At 32.6% G+C, this 18,455-nt stretch overlaps 3 protein-coding genes across 3 annotated transcripts; 2 read left to right on the forward strand and 1 right to left on the reverse strand.

Moving 5' to 3' along the window:
- Positions 1–225: 225 nt before the first annotated feature.
- Positions 226–4,868, reverse strand: LOC130813644 (uncharacterized). The gene is made up of 7 exons (XM_057679486.1): positions 3,753–4,868; positions 3,237–3,409; positions 2,369–2,965; positions 1,605–2,004; positions 722–875; positions 472–556; positions 226–337 (listed from the first exon to the last, which is right to left on the reverse strand). The coding sequence occupies exons 1-7, from the start codon at positions 4,866–4,868 to the stop codon at positions 226–228; spliced, it is 2,637 nt and encodes an 878-aa protein (XP_057535469.1).
- Positions 4,869–6,160: 1,292 nt separating this feature from the next.
- Positions 6,161–9,943, forward strand: LOC130813307 (uncharacterized). The gene is made up of 3 exons (XM_057679114.1): positions 6,161–6,329; positions 6,423–6,560; positions 9,656–9,943. The coding sequence occupies exons 1-3, from the start codon at positions 6,239–6,241 to the stop codon at positions 9,667–9,669; spliced, it is 243 nt and encodes an 80-aa protein (XP_057535097.1). The 5' UTR covers positions 6,161–6,238; the 3' UTR covers positions 9,670–9,943.
- A 2,873-nt stretch (positions 9,944–12,816) lies between these two features.
- On the forward strand, positions 12,817–17,601 carry LOC130812870 (VAMP-like protein YKT61). Its single transcript, XM_057678497.1, has 6 exons — positions 12,817–13,245; positions 13,322–13,419; positions 14,794–14,898; positions 15,073–15,138; positions 16,261–16,347; positions 17,230–17,601. Exons 1-6 carry the CDS (start codon positions 13,047–13,049, stop codon positions 17,278–17,280), a joined length of 606 nt encoding a protein of 201 aa, XP_057534480.1. The 5' UTR covers positions 12,817–13,046; the 3' UTR covers positions 17,281–17,601.
- Positions 17,602–18,455: the final 854 nt, after the last annotated feature.

The following is an 18,455-nucleotide window of genomic DNA, read 5'->3' on the forward strand; positions in this document are numbered from 1 at the left end:
TAAAATTTGTAGAAGTTTATATCTTTATCTTGACTTATAAGGAATATTCTTCTATATGTGGTAGTTGTGTTCCTGTTCTATCACTTTCGTATAGAACCTACCGTTTCATAATGTATTTATGATTTAAAAATCCTAATTATTAATTTTTATTTTCTATAAACATCAAATAAGAGATCAAACCACATTAAATTATAACACACCATGTTCAAACTCTTTATAAACATCTTAATGTTTTGTTTGAACTACATCCACTATTTGAGATTGACAAATTGGACACACCCCACTACTCCATTGTAATTTGTTGGCACAATTGACGCATGTGCACATATGACCACATCTGCAAACATAATTAATAAATAAATAAATAAATAAATAAATAATAAATATAAGTATAAAGGTTAAAGGGCTTGACCCCTCTATTTTTTATTCATTTGATTAAAAAAAAATTAGATTAAATCAAATGAGAATTACCTATATAATACCGAATCTATCTTATTCTTATGGCAAACGGAACAAAAATCGTTTTTTAGACATCTTTGATTGTATTTTTCTTGATCTGCAATTGCATAAAAGTCATATAGTACCTATCTTAATAAAGTTAATTTAATAATAATTATTTAATTAATAATAATAATAATAATAATAATAATAATAATAATAATAATAATAAAGAAAAAATGCCTTTAAAGTGTAAAACATATACGTCTTTTCAAACTCTTACCTATTTGGCTAAGGGTAGTCAAGACTTGTTCCTTAATAGAATCTTGCATTGTCAATTGTGCATCCATACAAATTGTCACATGTTTTCGTAATTCAAACATCTCTTGGTAAAGTTGTTGCATGTGAGCTCTTAAATCATAAAGTATCTCCACATCCTACAACAAACAAAGGACTCAACATTTTATTTTAGAAGTAATAAAAAATAAATAAAGGTGTTTGATAAGATTAGTTGTTGATTGTTTCTAGTAAAAAAAATATATGAATTAAAAGTTAAAAGTTAATGAAAAAACTATTTATATTAGCTTTTTGGTTATAGTAGCTTTTTGGTTTAAGGGGTTTTGAAAATTAATTGTTAGTTGTTAATTGATTTAATTGGCTGATTGGCCAAATACTCGGTTTGACTTTTTTGTTAGTTGTTATACCCGCTGCTTAAGCAATTGTTATAGAGATGTTTGGTAAGAGTTAGTTGTTGGTTCTTGCCTAATCCCTATGCCCTATGTAGCTGGCAATATTTTTCTTTTTAGTTTGTCTCATGAGTTTTGCTATATTTTAATTTTTGATTATGACTTATATTTTTTCTTTTATTCTTATCTACACATTCAATTTATCTTTTTATTTCACTCATATATTTCTCCTTCTTTCTCATAAAGTATATATTTTAAACTCATATCCCCTTTGGTTTGCAGAAAAAGAGTTCTTATTGAAATTCATAGAAAAAATGGGTTAAAAAGCAAAAAATTAATTATAAAAACTATTATAATTAACTTTTTAACTGACTTCAAAGCCAATAAAAACGCTAACTAATAAGTCATTTACCAGACACACCCGAAGTTAATATTAAGTTTTGTAGCAAGTTAAAGAATACAAGGAATATATGAGCTTACAATTGGTGAAATCGTTGAACCTTCAACGGTGTGACAATGAAAAGAAGGATCTAATGAAGGTTGTTGCAAAGGTGTAGTTGTACCATGTTCATAATTATTATCAGTAGACTCTTCTTCATTACCAAAATCCCACGATAATAAAGAAGATACATTTTGTTCACAATCACCCTGTTGTTGTCGACCCGAACTCGACTTTCTATCATCCACAAATTTATTCTCTTCTTCTGTATGATCATGAACAAATGATGATCTTTGGTTTTTCAAGAATAATGCTCTTAATGATTTACAATTTTCTTCTTCCTCATAGATTGTTGAATGTGTTACTCTTTGGATAGAACATGTTACTAATTCATCCATCTTTTTTCGAAAATCACTTGCTAGCATGGATGACACATTTCCTCTGTTACATTTAAATTCAAATGAAATTAGAAGAAAAAAATATTTTTATGTTATTAAGCGAAAGAAGAAACAACTCAATCAAAAGCTTAGACTAATGTTTAAAGTTTTATGATATCGTATATACTATCCACGATCCCCTCACATGAGAGCCCTTAGGTTTAGAACGTAGAAGTGTTAGATGCAACATAACGCTTTCCCATACCGATGATAGTTATTCCACTTAAAATAAGAGATTGAATGAAATTTAAGCTGATGACCTTTTTGGGTGTTGAGCTCTGATACTATATCAGGAAGCCTCTATCAATAAGAAATGTTTAAACATATATAATATTAATGTAATGTATTCACAATGTAAAAATATATACCTCTCAATAAGTTGTCTTATTTCCTCATGTTTGGAGTGAGTGTTGAATATATCTTCATACCAAGCTTGCCTTCTATCTTCCCAATAAGTTTTAGGACGAGCAATATCACTAATCCAATCAAGATTATTTCCAAAGTATTGTTGATCATTCTCTAATTGATAATCATTACTTGTATCATTTCCTTCTTGTTCTTCTTCCCAACTAGTGCATGGTAGAGGCACAATTTCATTCCTTTGAGCTTGATCTAAACAAGTAATTTTCTCTTGAAGGTTTTCCCCATCTTCAATTGAAGAATATTCTAATAATTGGTTCTCTTTAGGAGTATAAATATCAAATGGAGTGCAATTTTTAACATGTTTAATAATTTTTTGTTCTTCGGATTCTTCATTATACGATAAAGTTAACACTTTATCCTGTTTGCTCTCTATTTTATTTTGAAGAGGAATTTTGGTGTTCATTTTTCCTTGATAACAACTTTGCATAGAGATTTGGTTACAAGTATTGGTATATTTTTCCTCTATAATGTCATTAGTTATATGGTTTTGAATGTCCTTCAAGCTAATTGTATCTTGAGTAGTCATTGTATTGGATCTTTCCCTAATATAAGAAAATTAACATAGATAACTATATATCAAGAATTATTTACTATATTTATTAATAATATGTACATATATATTTCAAATGTATGTATGTATGTATCCTCATTTCTTTATTTACATAAAATATGGAGTAAGATTTTTACTTAGGAGTTCTTTTCAAGGGTAAGTTTTTTTTGATTTAATTCTATCTAAACTTATATTCAATGAAAGGGGTACATATTAACAAAATTAGATATTTCTTGTAGGAGTAAAATTTGTTATGTATGTACCTTAAATTATCAATATTAGCACTATTTTGTAACTTTTTTGATTTATATGGCCATAATTGTGAAGCCTGTTGTTGTTGTTGTTGTTGTAAAGATTTTTGTCGTTGATATTGTTGTTGCTCATGCTCTTCTTCTATTGATGCCTCCCTTCGTAGAATCTTTAGTTTGAGCAACGACTTGAATAATGAATAAAAGAATATTTTATTAATAATTAATTATTTCACGAGAATCATAGGTTAGCCTAATAAAAAATATTTCATTTCATCCTCATAATAGAAGTCTAATTTCCACCATATTAATTTGGCTCGACTTATTGTAAATGCCAAAATATAAATAGGATAACACGAGGTGCACACACTTCATAAGCCAAGGAAATATCACCCTAAAATCATATGACAATGGGAGAAAGGGCTCCAATGACTTATAAGTTGTGCACACCATTTTTAATTCATCAATATGAGATAAATCATCCCAATATTTACAGAAAGATCAATTCTTAACAAAAATGCAAAAACCAACCTGGATACGACCTCGTAGAGGGAACTTGGTTACAACCCTTCTTGATTCTAAAAGATGAACTTCCTTGTATCTTTCTCTTTCCATTCTCATGAATAAATCAGCAATAGCTTGCCTTCCCCTTAGCTTAGGAGAACAAAAAACAGGAGAAGAAACTTGATTTTGCTCTTTAATATCCATTATATTCTTTAGTCTAGCCAAACAAACCCTAAATGGAGGTTCTTTTTCTTGATAACTTGGGTCACAAGTAACTTCATTAGTCTTAGCCCATGTTCTTACCATATTTACCACCCTTAATCCTTCTTTCTCTTGATCCTTTAATGAAGAAACTACGTGATCTTGTTGGTGTTGATCATGATGTCTTGTAAATGATGATTCTTGCATGGATGTATTAGGGTTTGTACTATTCATTTCAATTATTATGTTTGAGTCTATACATGAATTATTTCCATTGTTTTTATTACAATGATTATTTTTAGCTTCAGCTTCTAATCCCCTCCAAATTTGAACCAAGGAAGAAACACTTATATCAGTATTGGATGATGCATCTGATGGTGTTGGAGATGGGTCCCTCATTGAACTTGATGCCCTTGAAGATATTGAATGACATTTTGACAAGCCCATGAATTTTGGTTCGTGGGTTTGTGTATTCGTAGGCTGATTCGGCTTTGAGGCTCTGTCATTATTGTTGTTGTTATTGTTGTGAAGTTGTCTATCGGCTTTGTCGCTGTTGTTGTTGTTATTATTATTGTGTATTTGGGTATGAATTGTTGCTGTGATTGTTTTTTCTAAATTTGAGACTGAATAACCTTTGTTATAAACTCGAGATTGTTTTTCACAGGTGGGATCATTATTTGAATAATCTTGATGTTTAGAAGAATTTTCAACCCAACAATCCAAATTAGTGCCCTTAAGGTCGGAATTCTCATTGGTTTCAATATTTGAACCTCTTGTTGAGATAGAAATGCAAGAATCAAAATGATGATCTCTTACTAGAACTTGAAATTTGCCTTGGAAATTTGGCTCCCTATGTCTTTCTTGATGATTATGATCTTTAAGTTTAAGGACACGTCCAAATGGGGTTGATGATGATCCAATTTCAATTTGTGAAGATGCCATTAATCTTTACATTATTTTGAATTGAAATTAAATACGGATATATATAATGATGTAAAAATCAAATTATAAATTAGAATCTCAAATAATCAATTTGAATGGTAATTAATAAAGTGATAGGGAAATGTATACTCTAAATTTCCTTTCTCCTTTCTTATGTTTTGCTTTTGATCCTTGTTATTCTCTTTTGTTAGTTTTTCAAATTCTTTAGTTTATCTCTTTTGTTATTTTCCTTAATTAGACAGACATCATCATCATCATCCTTAATTAGACATCATATTTGTAAATTTAGTTGTTATATTATGTGAATTCAATTTGTTTTGAATGAAATTATTTTCAAAATTTTACCATATTACAAATTAGAAATAAGTCATTATTATATAATTAGGACATGATGTTGTTGTGATCGTTCTACTACAATGCTTGCAGGTATTCCTATATATATACGTTTACATGCAAGCATTGTAGTAGAACGATCACAACAACATCATATCCTAATTAAAAACACTATAAATTCAGAGGTAATTTTAAGCATATGCAAGGTGTCCAATTGCATAAAGCTTTTCAATTTAAGAGGTTTTACATGCATATTGGTCAATATTAACTTAAACTACCTTATCAATTTATACTGCAAACTGATGAAAAAATATAAACAAATAAGACCTAAAAATTTTATGTGTATTTTTACTCCGCCACTGCACAACCAATCACACTCACAAACTTATAAAACAAATTTAATAATTTTTAATTCTTAGTTCATATCACGTGTTATACTCGTATTCATTATTTCGATCAAATTAGGTTTTTATTAATAATTAGGTTTGAAAAACGATATGTACTATTCTTATAACAATTGTTATTCTGTTTTATGAAAATTATTTCATTGGCAATATATGGAAAAATTAAGAAAAGTGGATAAAGTGGTATTTTATAGGAAAGTGAGAGAAATGTGTAAATGAGATGAAAATATTGCTAGATAGATGAGAACTAAAGGAGTGTGGATTATAGCAATATGGGTGGTGCGTACACTTCATACGCTAAAGAGATTTTATCTCAAAATCAAACCATATAACAAAGGAAAGAAGAGTTCCAATGACTTATAAACTGTGTATTATATCTTTAATTTATTAATCTGAGACAAATTCTATCAATATCCTGCAATTAAGAATAGAAAATAATTGAAAATTTTTAAAACGACTATACCGATTAGTTAGAATTTTTTTTCAGCAAAAAAAACAATTTCCTTTTAAAAAAAGTCGGCTTTTAATTTGCATATTTACTAGCACTTCACAATGTATAATACCCGGCTTTGTATCAGTAGTTAGAGCAGACGGTCAGAGAGAGAGAGAGAGAGAGAGAGGAGAAAAAGGAAAATGGCGTTGAGTGCGACAGTAATCGGAGCTCTTCTAGGGCTGGGCACCCAGATGTATTCGAATGCTCTTCGTAAGCTACCTTACATGCGTCGTAAGTCTGTTCTCCATCATCAATTTCATGTTGTACCGTTAGTTTTATACAATTCTCTTTCGATTTCATGGAATCCCTAATTTTTATTTCTAGATCCTTGGGAGCATATATTGGGAATGGGATTGGGGGCTGTATTTGTCAATCAGCTAGTGAAATGGGATGCCAAGCTTCAAGAAGATCTTGATAAGATGCTTGAGAAAGCTAAAGCCGCTAATGAACGACGCTATATGGGTGAGCTAACCCTAACGTTGGTGATGTTTATTTGTGGAATTTATATTTTTTGTTAGTTAACCCTAATTTTTTGAATTCGTGATGTTTGGTTAACGCTGGATCCTTTCGTCGAATTTATTTGTGGATTGGTGATGTTTAGTTAACCCTAATGCTGTTTTGTTTAAGAGATTTAGCATATGCTGAATGAATATTTTCGTTAGATTTAGGTTATCGTAATTTTGTAGTGATGTTGAATACTTCTATTATAGCTCTGTTAGTGTGTACACTGGGGTACATCATGTGTTCTTAAATCTGTTGAGTTTATTCTTGGACCTTAGTGTGAGTAATTAAATTTAGGCTTATTTGTTCTTCTAATTTGATCAGTGATTCAATACTATATTTATTTGGATTTGAAATCTTTTTAGTTTCTAGAATTTGTACTAAATAAGTCTGTCATTTCAATTGGGTGTATTTTTTTTGCCAAAATGCTGAAGAAGATCGTTTTTGGTTTTAAGTTGTACTAAATAAGTTTGTCTTTTCAATTTGTACTGCATATTTAAGATACTATGATCTTTATTTTGATGAGTAGTGGCCTAGTGGGGATACAAAAAGATGGGAAAATCACCTCATTTGGAATATGATATGAATCGACAAACACAACTATCTGTTTGGGGAAGGGGCACATTAGGAAATCCTAATTAGCTCACAACTATCAATAGACAAAAAATTTGATGGTTTTCTAGGGTTTAACAAAGCGAATAAGTTTTGCACCAGGATTAACACATTGACATTGAACTATGTAAATAATCTAGCGAAGAGAAATCAAAACTCTCCGTAAGGATTATCTTAGTAATGATTTTACGCAAAAGAGGGGTAACCAAGTCCCGAAACGTTCATAAAGACCATGAGATGGGAAAAGGTTCATATTTTAATGTAGGAAAAAGATGGTTCTCTCCATACATAACATATTTATAGGCGAAGCACAAAACTCTGATAAACGTTAAATTTGGTTGACTAAATCTCTATTGAATGCCTAGGATCAAAGTAAAAGATGACTTTGAATCATGTAAGGAACTTGCCTAGAAATACATTATGATTTATGACCCGTGCCGACCTTTTTGTTTGAATGCCCACCACCCACCAGGTCAGTCAAAATGTGTGGGAAACTGAAGACCTGGACATTCTAATCTGATTCTACCTGCAAAAGAACTCTGATGGCATCCTAACCAATTAGGTAAATGACCGTCAACTCATCAAATCAGCCGAATCCCAAAACAACCATATCTCACTCGTTTTGAGTCCATTTTGGGTTCATGAATCTTGACATCTCATTAGGAGTTTTCAATCTCTACTTTCATTTTTTAGTGGAATCACCATTGTATGATGTATGGCTTGGAAGTTATCAGCTCAAAAAATAAGCACATACATAAATGAGAAACTGGCATTGATCTTGTTTCAATTGAAACCTTCAAAAAACCGTGCTTATCCTTCTTAAACTGATCATCAAACAATCAATCCTCAACCATGCAAGATGGTGTAATTCTAATAAATGCTTTATTATAAGGACCCTAAAATTAGTTTTTAACATAGGCAATTATAAGCTTAACTTGATGGCTATGGCCATCAACGAAGACTGAATAGACCTCAAATTAACCATCAAACATGATCTATAATAAATGTTTGAAGCCTGCAACTAGTAAGTTGTGACGCTGTTTCCACATGGGTTTGTTGTGCCTAAACCTCCCAGAATATGTATGTATATAATAAATGTTTGAAGCCTGCAGCTTGCACTATTTATAAATACTCTGACGATCTGTTTGGTTGGTGGTATTAAACGTTGGTAATGAGAATGAAAACTAGTGTAATTTTGGTTGAAAAATCTTTTGCTACCTTGATGGTCATGCTTGTCCAACTTCAATTATCTCATTTTCTTCACAAAATTTCATTCCAATGCTATTCCATTGGAATAGGTGTTATTAGGTGGTAATGGAAATTTGTAAACAAAAAGTTCATCACGTTTCATCACCATGGGAATGACATGAAACTTTTGATGAAATTTTACACTATAAATCTTTCTTATTACCACCATTTAGTATCTCTAAACAAACAGGCAGTGATAGTCTGATTTCATGTTGATAAGATTAATATCAGAAGACTGCTTGGTGCACTATTGATTGTGTTATGAACTGTGTAATATATGTTGTTTTATACCAATTACTTAGAATCTGGGTGCTCTTACACTGCTGCTGTAGCCTTGTTTATTATATTTTTTCCGAAACAAACATGCTTTTTTTCCCGCCACCTTCTATGTTCTAATCCTTCATGGTTGACACTTGAAAGCCCTTTTAATCTGCATTGATTTTGTTATTTGGCCCTCATCTTTGCTTGGAGATTGAATATTTATCTAAACAGAGTCTATTTTCTACCTGAATTTTTGATGGTTCCAACTTCTTAAGCATAAGTGCAATATATATCTTGATGAGTGATGACTTGGTAATCAATTTTGATTGGAGGAACTGGAAATGTAAATTTGTTATAGTGGTGGATTTTTTTTAGCTATTGAGGGAGCGCATTAGGAAAATAGAGTTCTTTTTGGAGAGTACGATTGTTGGGATAGTTATTTGGCATGTCTGTTGAATATGTCTTAGTTGGAAAAATAAGAGTGATAGAGTCATTTTGAAGAGAGTTTTACCATTGCTCATTCTATACAAGGTGCTCCCTTTTGCTGCATGAAAAAGTTTGGTCAAGCTTTCGTATTGGATGGCTGTTGCTTCGTTCCCCGTTATGATGCACTGGAACATTGCCCAACGCGCGCATTTCTGATTTGAAAGTTCTTAGAAATGCGTTTCAAAACTTTGGATACTCAAGAAATGTCTCAGAATATAAAATGACAAGAAAACGCGAGAACACAAATTTCTTGCATATACATACACCTTCCCGTTCTCAATTGTTGTGTGCTTAGTTTGGTCAGTGGAAGTGGTTGTAATCAAGTCAAGGGACAGCTAGCACCTTCTTGCATTTGCATTGCAAATTATAGTCGAATGCCAAAAAGGAAAGTGGAATAAAGTATTAGGATGCCCTTCACACTCACTTGTATTACTTTCTTCCTATTGCAGATGAAGATGAGTAGCTGCTCAATCTGGACACAGTATTTTCTAAGTGATTGCAATATGGTTCCAGGCCAGCTTAAATCAGTAAAATTTTAACTTGAAGCTGTCATACTTTTTCACCAATTTTAGTTGCATATGTGTAATAATGAATGTACCTTCACTTGTAGCTTCTATCTAACTTTTTCAACTGCATCTTCTTATCTATCTGAGTGAACATAATTTTTTTTTAATTTCAATACTTCTATTTGAAGAAGTGTTGAAAATCTTAATGGTTTTACAGTTAAGCAATTACTATACTTAAATTATGTACACTAAATTATAAGTTATTTTTTCCATGTCGAACAAACCCACTTTCCATGTAGCTATAAAAGCGAATATTTTCCCAGATCGAACCATTCACAAGGTTTTTCCTTATGCTATGGGCTTAAGTGATGGTGTTGGAAACAAAATTGCTACTTCTAGCTCTAGATAACATAGTGCTGGAGCTCATTAGCCCAATATTTTTGCTCACCATTGCCCGTGGAATGGCAAAAATGGGATTTTTTGAAAATAAAACTAGCTAAACTTACAAAGTAAAATTAATCACAAATTGTTGTGTGAGAGATTGGTTTTTTCGAGAGATGTACTATATATATATGGGCTAAATAACTCAATTAATACAAGTTAAAGAGAAAATAAGAATGTAGACTTTTAGTTTTGAGGGCGTTTCCCTGAGAGATAGACTCTCATAAGAATAATTGAAAATTAATAGCTTGGTTAGCATTTAGTACCATCCTTCACGAAAGTGATCAACCTCTATGATTACACCCAACTACCTTGAATACGCTTTTATCATTTATAAACAATTTGTTGTGAGAGACAATCTCTTTGAGAGACTATTTCTAATTACGTTAGTCTTCTATATAATTTTTAAAATATTATAAGTTGCATTAAGATTGATGTAAGTAAACATTTAAGATATTGAAAATAGACATTTAGAATACAGTAAGTAAACATTAAGCATAATGTAAGTAAGCATTAAAAATACGATAAGTAGGTTTTAATCTTTAATGGGCTAGGCTTGAGATACGTCTCTTAAATAGACGGTCTCTCAAGAGATTAGCTGTTTTTCATCGGACCCTTCAATATATTTTGGGGCAAGAGATCCATATTTATATACAAATGTTTGTTTTATTTTCTCCCACTTATGATAGTGGTTTTAAATTAAGGATAAATCATTAAAATTATACTATGTGTTTTAAGTAAAGCATAAAATTATCAAGTTTATCAACCATTCTATATGATATAACTATAAGTGCTTACAAATCAATCTCGATCTATATAATCGTCAATACGAAGGTCTGTAATTTTGTGAAGCATATTCTTAAGGAAACATATTGTTAATTTCTTAATATTGCAAGTCAATAAAAATGTGGGCAAAAAAAATTAAGTACTCTCTCAGCCGTCATAGTTAAAAAAAAGTGGCAGAAAAACTATTTTTAATAAAAAGTAATAACAAACTAAAATTAGGACAGAAAAATATTATTTTTTTATTTTTATTATTGTTATAATAATAATAATAATAATAATAATAATAATTATTATTATTATTATTATTATTATTATTATTACTCCCTCCTATTTATTTTAAATGTCTCATCATCATCATCCGACCCAGTTGCTCCCGCTCATAGAAAACTAAGGACAGGGTCTGGGGAGGAAAAGACGGCGTCAACTCATACTCATAAAGGAAAGCGTGGCCAAAGGAGTCCCCCAGCTCGAGGAAGATAAAGAGACATAGATACACGTATAGGATAACTAAAAGGCGTATAAATAAAACGGAGAACCCCCTATAAAAGAAAACACAGAACATAGAGAAAGAAAACTAGAAAAGCAAGAGGTTAAAGACACAAAAGGGACACTAAGTGGACATCAGTAATCTAAGGCGTGGATAAGACGTCTCCAACTATTCCTATCCCTAGTCAGGTCCGCAGAGAGGTGTAACTCATGCAAGTCAACTCTTATTTGTTCGTCCCAAGTTCTCCTGGGTCTTCCTCGACTCCGCTTACCCTCTACTATAATGCTTTCTACCCTCCTCACAGGGGCGTCGAAAAGTCTTTCTCTGCACAAGTCCAAACCACCTCAATCTATTTTTGCGCATTTTTTTAGATATAGGGGCTACCCCTAATTTGTCCCTAAACTCTTGGTTCCTTATTCGATTTATCAAAGTGTTCCCACACATCCACCTTAGCATACGCATCTGTAATATCCATCTTATGTTCGAAAATCTTCTTTACAGGCCAACACTCGGTCTCATACAGCAGAGCAGGTCTGATTGCCGCCCGGTAGAATTTTCCTTTTAACTTGCTTGGGAATTTTCTGTCACAGAGTACTGCGCGGCTGCTCGCCACTTAAGCCAATCCTGTATACGGTGATTTACATCCCCGTCAATCTCCCCATCCCTTTGTATGATCTATCCCAAATACTTGTACTTGGTTGTACTTTTAACTACTGTTTCACCTATGAACACCTATGGTTCACCTACCTATGGTGGCCCGCTAAAGTCGCAGCGCAAATACTCGATCTTCGTGCGACTAATGCGCAACCCTTTACCTTCTAGAGCTTCCCTCCACTCATCCAATTTATTGCTAACCTCCTCTCTAGTCTCTGCTACCAGCACTATGTCATCTGCGAAAATCATGCACCACGGTACTGTCTCCCAAATAGATTTAGAAATCTCTTCCATTATGACAGTAAAAATGAAAGGGCTTAAAGTCGATCCCTGATGTAGTCCCACTTTCACCGGAAAAGGCTCTGTCATACATATCTCGTATAGCCTCAATGTACCTTGACGAAATACCTCTAGCCTTGAGGCTATCCCAGATGACACGTCGTGGTATGCTATCATACGCTTTCTCCAGGTCAATGAACACCATATGCAGATCTTTCTTTTGAGTGTCTCATTTCCTTATTTTGATCAAGTCACTCTAAATGTCTCATTTCTATTTTAGGTATGTTATATTTACTAATTTACCCCTACTAAACTTAGCTTTTTTACACCTTTACACCTACTAATCTCACTTTATCTCGATAAAAATTTTAAAATATTATATATTTTTTTTACATATAGTTTAATTTAACCACTAAAAAATAGTGAAAAATCAAATGGAATATTTTGGTCGAATAGGAGGATGTATTTCATAACACCAAGTATGAGTTAGCGGGAAACGCTAACGGAGAGAGAGAACATACTCCGAAAGAGAGGAATGAATGAATGAATGAATAAAGGCAACAAAGTAGGACTACAATCTACAAAGTATACGAATTATGCGGATTCTACCCTAATTTTATCAACTTATTATTCCCCCATTTTTATTTTCTGAATCCCTAATTTCTCTCTCAATCTAATTCTGCAACTATGAAAATCACCGCAATTGTTCTTCTCAAAACCAATTTCATTTCATCCGATGAAGATCCCATCATTTTGGCCAACGCATCTGATGTTACCCGTTTCGGCTACTTTCAGCGATCCAGTATTCGTCAATTCATCGTTTTCGTTTCTCGTACCGTTGCTAAACGTACCCAACCTGGCCAACGCCTTTCTGTTCAACATGAAGGTTTGATTTCTTTTTTTTTTTTTTTTTGATTTTTGATTTTTTCTGAAATATAATTTGTTTGGTTTGTTGTGGGTAGAATATAAAGTGCATGCTTATAATAGAGAAGGGCTTTGTGCGTTGAGTTTTATGGATGATCATTACCCTGTTCGGAGTGCCTTTTCCTTGCTCAATCAGGTATTTTCACCCGTTCTATAGTATTCTGCAATTTATTTTTGTTTTAAGGGGACATACTTTGGCCTTTGATTATGGAAACAATCCTTGTTTGTTCATCTATTGTTTCATAACACGTTTATTTCTACATGTTATTTTTATACTATCTCCAGGTTTTTATTAATTGTATGATTTGTTATTTGTACCCACCATACCTTCGGGGTTTTTTTTTATCATTATTATTTCAGCGTAAGGGAATCCCCTTTAGGTTATAGGGGAAAGGGAATTGGTCTTCCTCTGAGAATCAACCCTTCTGCCTGAATTATTGAAGTCTCTCTCTTTTTTTTTTTTTTTATTGAGTCAGGGAGTCTAATTCTAGTGAATAGATACAGGATGGAAACAAAGCATTGTGTAATCCTGCATATAAATATTCTTTCTGATGAGTGATCAAATTAGACAAGGAATTGATAGTATTTCATTCATTCAAGTATCCTTGCTTGAGAGACAAGCATTACATATATATAGTGAGTGAGCACAAGGGCTCCCCAATCATGGCACACCATTCATTATATGTACATGGGACCACAAAGGACAAGAGGAATATTAAAGGAGCAGCAGAGAATACTCAGAAGACAAGTACAGCAGAGGGCATGGTATGCACATACAACAGCAGCCACAGCAGTGCACACACAGCACCACAGTGCAGCACACCACCTTCTGTTAATACTTTCTTATTCTAATGTTTGTGTCCTTGTTTGCCTATTCAGCGGAGGGTCTAAGTACTTACTGAGTGATGGTATAAGTAACAACTAGGGGTGTTCAACGGGCTGGGCCGGATAAGGGCCCTTTTAGAATTAAAATGGGCCAGGCTTTCAAAGCGCAACCCGATTTAAATTCCCATTTATCAAAATAATTAAACTATCATTTATAATAAATTATTTAAAAAAATATTAATAATTCCGTTGACATTGTCATTTATAATATTTAAATTTTACATTAATTATGCTATTTATAAAGGCACGTTTTTGGCCCTTATTGAGCCCTTTTATATGCCACTTCATTTTAATTATAGTATGACCCATTTTTTACCCGGCCCTAAGAAAGCCCTTCTAAAAACGTGTTGAATAAGGGCTCAAAATGGGAGCCCGACCCATTGAACACCCCTAGTAACAATTAACAATGTACATTGAAGCATAATGCTCATGAAAAATATTAAAATCTTTGATACCTCATGTTGTGACTTTTGCTTGGGAAACTGAGGTCATTTGTAGGTTTTTGGAGACTGCACAATTCAAAGTCAAAGAATAAAAAGAAGCAGGAGTATAAGTGTCACGAAAGTGTTGATTGGTTTGTAACTTGATGGTTCCTTTGATACTAATTGGATTTTTATATGTAAAGGTGCTGGATGAATATCTGAAGAAATTTGGTGATTCATGGAAAACTGCTAAGTCGGACTGCACTGACCCTTGGCCCTACTTGAATGATGCTCTAACCAAGTACCAGGTACTTTTACATAGTGACCTTACTATTTTACTATGAAATTCTGTACAACTATTTTATCATGTTATGTTTCGGTTTTCCTCTTATGTAGCACTCTTTTATCTTATGATGTTATCTTCCAACAGATGCAACTATTTAGTGGAGAGTTTGAGTTTTCTTTCTTAATTTCATGTACAGGACCCAGCTGAGGCTGATAAGTTGCTAAAAATCCAAAAAGAGTTGGATGAAACCAAGATTATACTGGTAAGGATTATTGTTTGTCAATGTAATTAGCAACTTGTGCTTTTAATTTGTTATCCCTACACTGTTTTTTTTATTTTTTATTTTTTTTTTTGGGGGGGGGGGGGGGGAGGGGTATTGTGGTGTAATATTTTGGATGCTATATTCATTTTTACCGGACAATAGGTCATGCAAAAGTGCGTGCTGAATACTTATTTTTATATGTAACAATTTTCGGCGAGCATCAACTAATGGAAATTGCTAATCCATGCTCCCCTACCAATAAACAACCACTCATCTATTCTCCCATCCATATAAAAATGGTTCATTAAATCATGTATACTTACGCAAAGTTGTGAATGGTGTTTACTACTGACGGACGACGGTCAATGGAAACAGTCTCTTTGTTATAACTAACATGTGTAAGGTTGCCTACATCTGACCCCTATAATTCTGCTTAGGTAGGAAGCCAATTAATAACATTGAGGTAATAGATGTTGTGAACGAAATGTTCTTTTCTCCCATCCATAACAGTTTATTGGTAGTGGAGCATGGATTGGCAGGTGATAGGCGATTGGATGAGATGTGTAGTAGTAGAAAGAGAGAGAGAGAGAGTGGAGTATAAAGGGGAAAAGTTTTGAAGAGTAATTTTAATGGCCAATTAGGATTATTAAATTGTACAATCTCAATCTTGGGATTTATGAATAGTATTTTTCTAATAAGTAACATCTTTCTTTTGGAATACTATCATAAATTATATGCCATTTGTTTTATGTGATGTTGCATGATGTTTGCAATTTAGGCTCAAATGGAACACCCTCTTTGTTATAAGATTGTTCACCTAAGTCTCCAAACTCCGTCAAGGCGTGAGCCACTTGACATTAGGATGATCACATGGATGTGTAATATTGTGGAATATAATCAGATTTATTAGAACTGACCTACCACGCCCAATGTGCAAGAGATCTCGACTGATCTTGACCTGAAGCCTGAAGCCTGAAGCTTACATGGCTAATTTGCCAGGACGCAATAGTAATCCATTAGTTTCTTTTTTCATTTGTAGCATTCATTACTCAGTTTTGGTTGGGCCCTTATAATTGATGTTTCACCTATGCCTCTTTCCTTATTCCAATATTTTTTTTGCAGCATAAGACAATTGATAGTGTACTTGAAAGGGGTGAGAGGTTGGACAGCTTGGTGGAAAAAAGTTCAGATCTTAGTGCTGCTTCACAGGTAATTTACATGGTTGATGTTGCATCTTATCACTAACAAGGAGACGTAGTAGAAATGAATTACTTACCTTCGTGTTTTCTAGTCACATTGTTTCTTTCAAAAAACTTTTGCATAAGGAGAAACTTTGCAATCTAAGAAATGGAGGTTAGAATTACTTCCTCCGTACTTTTTGTCACTCCATTTCTCTTTGCGTGATCTCTAACATGTTATTTAACAACTGATATCTTTGTCTTGTGTAAGTAGAATTGGTAAAAGTTGGATACACAACAACAGTGCCAAAACCTTAATCATTAAAGATTTGGGTTGTATACATGAACCAATAAATCAATTCTAGTGGTCACGCACATGACTTCTTATTTTCCATTCATTTAAATTATCTACAATATGATTATCCACCATTTGGACCATTAAATCTAAATTCTTAAACTTTTCCATTCTTTCCTTTGTTATCCACGGTCATCCTTCTCTTTTTAGATCACTCAAATTTTAAGCTTTTGATCCTCATTATCGTTAGCAAACAACATGCAAGGCACGTTTACTTGGAACGATTGATTCATCTCATCTGAGATCATCTCAAAAAGATAAGGGCTTAGAGTCGAACCATGGTGAAAGTCAGTTGGTGATTAGGATTTTCACAGCCCTCAGTTTGTCTATCTAGCGCTCATATCAGTATCATTGACTTGTTTTAGATATACTTTTTTTTGAAAATAACCGCTCTGGCATAAACTCATGGACGAATTACAGCCATTTCTATAGAACTTCTCAACAACTTTTGCTCCAATTACACCTATTTCTATAACATTTGAACAAATCATCGACCTTTACTGTCTTCAATGAATGTGATGATTGACACTGACATTGTGATTTGTGTACTCTGAACAGATGTTCTACAAGCAAGCAAAAAAGACAAACCAGTGTTGTACTGTATTATAAATTCTTCAAAACAACAGCTACTGTCTAACAATGTGCTGCCACGCAAGTTCCCACATCCGAAACAGATACAAGCTTCAGGAATCAGGACATGTCATTCGTTTGTACCTTATAATGTAGAATACCTCCTACAGGCTTCCTTTTATTGCAAAATGGCATGAATTCGCCTAAATATATCCTTAAAAAATGCACATGTTTTCAAATAAATATAAATATATTTGACACCTTAGCTATAACAATTACTTGGATCAAAGACAAGGCAATTGTAAATGTTACTCTTGTCTCAAAAAGATTGTCCTAATCCTATTTTGGGCGCCCTCTCTATTCCTATTGTCTAAATTGAATTGCACATGATAGAATTTCACTTAATTATAATTTACCTAATAAATAGATTAAAAGCAAATTACATAACTAACAAATAATATGGATATGAGGGAGTAGTTTCTACCTTCTCAATGAAACTTATCTTTAATTCGTCCATCATATTCCACATATCTGATAAATGTAAAATTAACTCCACATAGTCCACATTCTCTTCCTTTCCTCCTACATTCAAATTGAAAGATATAAAAACTAATGATGTAAGCAGTTATATCATTAAATCATGGACGTTGTTAGCTAATAAAATTGTTAACAATGTTGATAATTTCAGCTTCATGTAGTAGGAATGTAGTAGGGATGGGCATGGATTGGATTTAACTAAACTCATATTCAAATTTTATATTTTTATTGGATTCAGATTCTGACCCAGATCATAGGGTCTAAAACATTCAAACTCAGACACTGATCCTTTGGCGGGTTTGGGGTCCAAAAAAATATTTTGTTTTTTTTTCTCAAAAAATTCGTATAAAATTATTAAAACATTCTCAACTAACAAAGATTTCTAATACTTTATACTAATTGAGTGACCAAATATATGAAGCTTTCCAACATTTAAGTTCTTAAAACAAAATATTCAGCAAGTCTTTGAATTTAAAATATAGATATAACAACCACATACATTTCAATGACATACACAACAACAAAGTTCCAAATCACGTAACGTTCCAAAATATAACTTAAATAAACATAATAACTATATATATATATATATATATATATATATATATATATATATATATATATATATATATATATATATATATATATATAAGGGATCCAATGAAAAGAGGTTGAAA

This window comes from Amaranthus tricolor, chromosome 5 (genome assembly GCF_026212465.1).
Source record: "Amaranthus tricolor cultivar Red isolate AtriRed21 chromosome 5, ASM2621246v1, whole genome shotgun sequence".
In the NCBI taxonomy this organism is placed as follows: Eukaryota; Viridiplantae; Streptophyta; class Magnoliopsida; order Caryophyllales; family Amaranthaceae; genus Amaranthus; species Amaranthus tricolor.